Source organism: Neopelma chrysocephalum, unplaced genomic scaffold (assembly GCF_003984885.1).
Source record: "Neopelma chrysocephalum unplaced genomic scaffold, ASM398488v2 Primary Assembly neopelma1_93, whole genome shotgun sequence".
Taxonomy (NCBI): domain Eukaryota; kingdom Metazoa; phylum Chordata; class Aves; order Passeriformes; family Pipridae; genus Neopelma; species Neopelma chrysocephalum.
In genome coordinates this window covers 451,236-459,027 of record NW_020897755.1, presented here as the reverse complement: position 1 = coordinate 459,027, position 7,792 = coordinate 451,236, and the positions used below count along the sequence as shown (strand labels likewise).

At 50.8% G+C, this 7,792-nt stretch overlaps 1 protein-coding gene across 1 annotated transcript in view; it reads right to left on the bottom strand.

Annotated features, from left to right (window-relative positions):
• Positions 1-7,202, bottom strand: part of RAB40C (RAB40C, member RAS oncogene family) — a 24,292-nt gene extending 17,090 nt beyond the window's left edge. Inside the window, exons 1-2 of the mRNA XM_027693701.1 lie at positions 7,151-7,202; positions 1,776-1,836 (exon numbers count right to left, since the gene is read on the bottom strand). Of these exons, the coding sequence (XP_027549502.1) occupies positions 1,776-1,836; positions 7,151-7,178 (89 nt within the window). The 5' untranslated portion in view covers positions 7,179-7,202. The remainder of the gene's footprint in view (positions 1-1,775; positions 1,837-7,150) is intronic.
• Positions 7,203-7,792: the final 590 nt, after the last annotated feature.

Genomic DNA, 7,792 nt, shown 5'->3' with positions numbered 1-7,792 from the left:
CCTCAGCAGGAGGACACAGCTCAGACACAGCTCAGCCAGAAGGACTCCAGCTCTCCCTGCAGTGCTGACAGATAAGGCAGGAGTTACCCCTCCCATGGAATGTTCTCCCATCTCCATCCCAGTGTCCAGTCACTCCAGTCAGTCCTGTTCTCCAGGGGTTCACCAGACTCTGACACTCTGAGGTCTATTAACTGCTCTTGTTTTAATTTCATTTTCTCCTCTAGTCATTGAGAAATATCCAGCTCCTGAGGGACTAAGGGCTTCACCTATTTTTGTCTTCTCCTTTCCTATTCTGTCTGTATTTCTCATCCTTGGATTTCAGGAAAATCCAGTATTGCTTCCAAAATAGTACTGTTCCCTGAATGATCAACAGCTGTACAGGAACATAGAAGCATACAATGGTTTGGGTTGGAAGCTCCTTAAAGACCATCTCATTCCACCCTCCTGCCATGGGCAGGGACACCTTCCACTAGCCCAGGTGAATCCAAGCCTCATCCAACCTGGCCTTGGACACTTCCAGGAATGGGGCAGCCACAGCTTCTCTGGGCAACCTGTGCAAAGGCCTCCCCACCCTCACAGCCAACAATTCCTTCCCAACATCCCATCTCTCCCTGCCCTCTGGCAGTGGGAAGCCATTCCCCCTTGTCCTGTCCCTCCAGGCCCTTGTCCCAAGTCCCTCTCCAGCTCTCCTGGAGCCCCTTTAGGCCCTGGAAGGGGCTCTCAGGTCTTCCTGGAGCCTTCTGAACATGAGCCAGAGTGTGCCCAGGTGGCCAAGAAGGCCAGTGGATCCTGGCCTGGATCAGGAACAGTGTGGCAGCAGGAGCAGGGAAGTGATTCTTGCCCTGTACTCAGTGCTGGTGAGGCCACCCCTGGAGTGCTGTGTCCAGCTCTGGGCCCTCAGCTCAGGAAGGACATTGAGGGGCTGGAGCAGGTCCAGAGGAGAGCAACGAGGCTGGGGAAGGGACTGGAGCACAAGTGCTGTGAGGAGAGGCTGAGGGAGCTGGGGGTGTTGAGGCTGGAGAAGAGGAGGCTCAGGGGAGACCTCCTCACTCTCTACAACTCCCTGACAGGAGAGGGGAGCCAGGTGGGGGTCGGTCTCTTCTCCCAGGAACCAGCTGTAGGACAAGAGGGTTCAGTCTTCAGCTGTGCCAGGGGAGGTTTAGGTTGGATATCAGGAAGAAATTCTTTACAGAGAGAGTGCTCAGCCATTGGAATGGGCTGCCCAGGGAAGTGGTGGATTCTGTGTCTCTGGAGGTGTTGAAGGTGAGACTGGATGTGGCATCAGTGCCATGGGCTGGGAACCACGGTGGTGTTGGATCAAGGGTTGGACTGGATGATCTCAGAGATCTTTTCCAACCCAGCTGATTCTATGATTCTCTTCTCCAGGTGAACAACCCCAGCTCTCCCAGCTTGGCCCCAGAGCAGAGGGGCTTCAGCCCTCAGAGCATCTCTGTGACCTCCCCTGGACCTGTTCATGTCCATGTCTTTCTTGTGCTGAGAACCCCAGACCCGGACACAGAACTGCAGGGGGGTCTCACAAGTTCAGAGTAGTGGCAGAAGTGGTCAGGTATGATGGAGAAAGACAGAAATCAGACTGTTCCAGCACAGAGCAGCACGCTGTTTGTGCTGCTCCACTGACAGAAAGGTATCTGGTTTGCCACAGGAACTCACTGGGAAGAACAGGGATGCTCTGTGCTCAGGTCCAGCAGTCCCCAGCACTCCCAGAGCCCCCTGCCCCTGCTCTCCCAGCCTGTATCACACTCACAAACACTCACCAGAGTTCCAGCTTGACCCTTCTGCCGTCCAACAGGATAGTAGTGGTCTTGTAGTCAATTCCTGAAAGAAAAGCAAGGAAAAGCTGAGCAAACACTGGGAAGGTCTTCAGAGACACACAGGAACCCTGCTCTGCCCACCCGGATCTGTCACCTCATGTTTACTGAAAGGGAGGTTCTCTCCCCCCTGCTCTGCTGCCTCTTTGTGGAGGACAACAGAGACTTGATAGAAATAGGCTTCTGCTTCAAGGCAAAGACTGCTCTGGTAGAGCTCTGTCCCTCCTCCCTGAAAATGCAGTTAACCCAATTGCTTCTTACATTGTTGGATAAAACCTGTCAGGAGAGGTTGGATTGGGCTTGGAGTAACCTGCTCTGCTGGAAGGTGTCTCTGCCCATGGCAGGTGGTGGAATGAGATGGGCTTTGAGGTCCCTTCCAACCCAAACCATCCTGTGACTATGTGAGATTCAGTGGTTTGCAGCATTATCCCATGTGACAGTGATAATTTAGACTTTTGGGGGGTGAGATACAAACCCATTTTATAAGCATTTCCACTACATGAGCCTGCAGCCCCAGCATGTCTCAAACATCCCTGCCTGCAGTCACAGGACATTTTGAGAGGTGGCTGATACAGAAAACCTGCCCAGGGAATGCTGTTTCTTCTTCTGAGCAGCCCCGGGGTGTGGATCCCAGAGGGTCAGGCAAGGCAGGACACACTCCCCCTTATGAAGGGCTGAGAAGGCAGCACAGACATCATCTGGTTTTCACACACAGCACCAAACCCCTCCAAACCACAACACCCAGCTGTGCTGGCACACAACTCATTCACACGAGGGGTGTCCAACATCTTCAGACACTCAAGGAGTTTCTGACACTGGGAGCCTGCCTCACACTCAGACCGAGAACTTTGAAACGGGCAACTCCACTTGCAAGCAACAGGTTCAAATGATGCAAAACTCATCCTTCCCCACAGCCCCAGGCACAGGGGCAGAGCCACAGCTGCACCTCCCACCTCCTTCCCGAAACCCAGGTGCCCAGGAAAAGCAGCTTCTCTGCAGGCTCTAGTTAATAAGCTTCAAGTGAAGTTGCTTAAACAAAAGCACCAAGCACCACCACTGCACACCCACTGAAGCATCAACTAATTTACAGCCCTCTTTAATAAAGCAGAGTCGCTTCACTCTGATTAGATCGACTTTATTTTTTCCTCTTGCCAACAGATATCAGACTTTGGATCTGTATTAAAACCTCACCGTTGTTCCGACCTGCATTTCCCTTTCCCTGCAAGGAGAACACTGCCCCGACAACCAAACAGACAAGTTTGTCAATAAAGCAAATGGATTTTTCTGAGTCATCTGCAGGAGTTCCCTGTTAGTGAAAAACAAATTAGATTTCAGCCTTCACAGGGCGCTATAAAAAGCAATAAAGATAATTATCTTAAATCCCAACTATTTCCAGAGCTTTATCACAGAAAACAGACAGTTTACATTTTATCTTCCTCCAGAGACAAGTGACTGATCTGTATTTATTTTCAGGCGGGTATAAATCTCCCTCATCCCCAGGGATGGCGAGGAGCAGTGGGAGCAAGGAGGGAGTATTCAGACATCTTTCCCCAGCAGGGAGGGAGTATCCAGACATCTTTGCCTGCCAGTTCCTGACCCAGGCTCTGATGGGCTGTTGGGAAGGGGCTAATTAAGCCCAGTGTGCTGTTTCAGAGCCTCTGCCCCATGCAGAACCTCCTCCTGAGGCACAGGAGCTCCTTGCAGGCAGGGAGCCCTCGCTCAGCAGTGCAGGCACACGGATGGAGCAGCTGCAGGAAAGCACAAGGAAGGGGGAACAGAGGCAGTTTTCAGGGCACAGAAACCACATTTCCAGAAATGCCACTGCTGAGGTGAAACAAATCACTTGATTATGAGCCCTTAAGAGAGGCTCAGCTTGACTGGGAAGAGAAGAAAGCTCATTAATGTAAATGTCAAACACACAAATGTCTTCATTAGGCTCCACACCCACAAACTGCCCATCCTACATCCCCAACATGGGGAACATGGGTTCCCTGTCCCAAATATTCATGACTCAGTCACCAGAGAAATGCTTTAAATACTCTGTGTTCATCTGAAACCACACCACATACCTTAAACCAGAGTAACACCAGTCTTTGGTTGTTTCATACATACATACATATATATATATATATATATAAAATCAATAATACAGCCATGACCAAAGCAGAAAAGCAGCAGAAAAAGCACTGGAAAACTTCCTGGGGGAAGTTTCTTTCCTCAAGATGCTCAGGGAAAAACAAACAGGCAAAGCAAAAGCCCTTCATGTCCTCCACAGTGATGTCACACACAGAGGTGTGTGAGATGGGGGGAGGAAACACGAGGTTGTCCTTGTCCCTGCAGATCTCCCTTCCCAGGGGTCAAGGCAGGACTGGCAGCCCAGAGCTCCTGTGGGAATTCCCAGAGCTCCCCACGATGGAGTGGTTCTGGCAGGGTCTCCAGGTACCTGCTGCCCCCCACACTTCATGCCAAGTGCAAAAGCTCAGTGAAAAAAAAAGTACCAAACCTATCCCTTCCCGATTCCAGGTTTTGTTGCCTGGCTCAGGGCAGTCTGTGTGTTTGGGCAGAACTTCTCTCCTTGGCATCGGAGCACTGGAGGTGGAGGGGGGAGGCCTTTCTGAGGATCACCCCCGTGGTACTGCTGGGACACTGTTCTGAGTTAAGGCAGAGCAGTATGTGGTAAATGGGGTGCAGGGAAGTGCTGCACTTTCTAACTTGCACACACCCAAACTGGCACTAGGGACTGCATTTACAAAAGGTTTTGGAGCAAACTCTGTCCACGAGCTCATAGATAAGGACCAAAATCTGTACAACTGATGTTTTGGAGAAGATTTCAGCCTCCTTCTTCCAGAAACACTCAGAGTATCAGGACAGCTCAAAGGGCCTCCCTTTTGGTGTGTTATTTTTCCCAGCTGGTTAGCATCCCAGGCAGGACACAGCTCACCAGCACAGCTCTCCCACAGCTGTGCAGGATGACCCTGGCTCACTGGTGCCACAAAATCTACATAAAGCAGATGTTGGAATTTTTTCCCAACATCGCCCCCCCCCATTCCTCCCATCCCCTCCCTGGGCTGCCACGGGTTTCTCCTCCCCCACCTGGGGATTTGGGACTTTGCTTGGTTTTCTTCTGAAAGTTTTTAATTGCACCATTTGTTGTTTATTCAGATTTTGTTAATAAAAAGCTGTTTCTTTTTCCCTTTCCACACTTCCACCTGAAGTCTCTTTATTTCTAAGTTGTAATCTTGTTAAACTAAGACAGCAGCCCAGCTTGCTTTCCTAGGCCCAGCCTACAGCTCAAGCTCAGCCTTGGCTCCTCCCTCATGCCAGGGACATGGGGACAGAGGGCCACAGCAGCCACTAGATGCCACCTCTGTGCAGAGGCTGAGGGCAGGGACAGTGCATGGGCATGGCCATGCCAGGGCTGCTGCTCTGCCTCTGCACTTCAGGCAGCTCAGACACAACAAGGGCAGTTTTTAAAGTTTCCTTTTTTGTCGTTTACAGAATCAGAGAATGTGCTGAGTTGGAAGGGACCCACAAGGGTCATCAAGTCCAACCCTGGCCCTGCACAGGACCATCCCCAACAGTCACACCCTGTGTCCCAGAGGATCATCCAAACCCTCCTGGAGCTCTGGCAGCCTTGGGGCTGTGCCCACTGCCCTGGGGAGCCTGGTCAGTGCCCAACCACCCTCTGGGGGAAGAACCTTTTCCTGAGATCCAATCTGAGCCTGCCCTGACACAGCTCCAGCCATTCCCTGGGTCCTGTCCCTGGTCCCCCCAGAGCAGAGCTCAGTCCCTGCCCCTCCTCTGCCCCTGCCCAGGCAGTTGGAACTGCAGTGAGGTCTCCCCTCAGTCTCCTCTGCTCCAGCTGAACACACCAAGTGCCCTCAGTGTCCCCACACGGCTTCAAATCAAGGCCCTTCCCCATCTCCATTGCCCTCCTTTGGATGCTCCCTAAGAGCTTATATCTTTCTGACACTGTGATGTTGACAGGTTTCCCCCAGCTGAGCATTTCCTCTGCTCCCAGCCAGGCACAGACATTGCAGCCCTGATCCCTCAGCAGGGCCGTGCTGCTCAAACCCCACAAACCCCACGTGGTGATGAACCAGCCCTGCCCGGCCCTCGGGGAGCGGCGCCGGGGCAAAGAAACCACTCTTGTTTAAAGCTTATTTTATATCAACTGATCTCCTCCTGGACCAATATCGAGCATGATGCAACACAGTGAATGAGGCTTGGGGAACAAGTCTGGGCTGTTCTCTCAGATTTAGCACTTGGGCCGACTCCTCTGCTAATTTTCCAGCCCTGCTTTAGACTCCTGCTGACGCCATCCCAGCCCTGTTCCTGGAGCAGACCTGGCACAGGGCACTGTGCAAAGGGATCTGCTGTCACCAAGTCTGATGTCAGACACCCAATTCTCCTCCGCAGAGCCGGGTTTCACGCTCCCGGGCAAGGCTCCAGGGAATTCCAAACCTTTCCTTCTATTGCCAACTGGTCTAAGGAAAACCTAAGAAAGCAAAGTCATTTTCCCATGGGAATACACAGGATGTGTTATGGGAAACTCTGACCTCTTCCAAATTACTCATGCAGTGCACAACACACTCTGCATTGATATCACCTGGAAACCCCACACCCAACCTGAGCTTAGTTCAAGCTTTCACCCAAAAGACGACACCTGATGTGAGCAGGAAAAGTAAAACCCCTCCAAGAGAAATGACAGTTTTCTGTCATTCCCTTTCCCCTTGGGAATTCATGGCTTGGAGACAGGGGTACTCCACTCTGCCAAGCCCCTGAACTGCTTGGGAGGAGGCAGCAGGAAAGCAGGTACCTGGATCTGGAAGTCCCACTGGAAAAGGCAGAAAGACAAGGGAGATGTGCATTTCATGCTCTCCCTTTAAACAGATTGATGTCTCAGGAAAATTGCTTTAAATAGCTCAAGTGAACAAGGCTCTGTAAATATTTACTGCTGAAACACAGCGGCCTCTGGGCTCTGTGTGGGTCTTTGTTTCAGAGAAAAGGAGACAGGTTTTGCTGTTGCAGACTCCCCAGGTGCCCTAACGCCTGGGTGGGAGACCAGAAGAGTCACCTCCCGTTAAAAAGGCAGATTTGAGCAAAACCTGAGAGCAGCATGTGCCTTTCTCCTGTTTTAGCTTTCCAAGGGGATCCTCACTCAGTGCTGGGGTGAGAACCATCCCAGCTCTCAGGGTGATGCCAGAGCCAATACTGCATTTTAGGTGATCGGTCCAAATGAAGTGTCCTCTCTAACGATCCAACTCCCAACAGCTCCATTGCACCTACACAAACACCACAAAGGCACAACCAGGACTCACCCCATAACAGAGGGATGAAGGGACCCATCCCACTTTAAACCAGACATCAGCAGGTTTTCCTGAGACCTCCCTCGAAGGCTGGGCAGCAACACCCCCAGTCTGCACCCACAGTGTCTCTCAGAAGAACATAATTTATTCACAAATCTAGGGCAAAAGACATTCCAGGTGATGCTCAAAAATCTCTTTCCAAAGGAAAAATTTTTTTAAAATAATAAAAATAAATCAATGTGCTCAAGTGAGACATTGATACAGTTTGAAGACGCTTTTCTTCTCAGAGACGCCCAAAGTCATTTCCACTTTGACACTTAAAGTCATTTCCAGTTTGCATGAGTCAGACTGACCAAAGATGCTTTTGCCACCTCATTTCTTACATGACTGTTTTCTGCTTGTGGGAGCTCGGAATCCACCACCTCACTCTGTTAGTCCACCCACAACAAAAACCAGTGCACGTTACTTAAACTTCATTAAAAACGTAATCAGTTCCCCCAGCTTACAGATGTGTGCTGCATAATGCCACCTCAGCTTTTTCCCTCCATTTTTTAAATTAAATTGGGTTTCATTTATTTATAGTTCAAAAGAAGACAACCAATCCACTGGCAAAGTGATATATAAGGTCAAGAGGCAAAACTGGAGGTGTGCAGT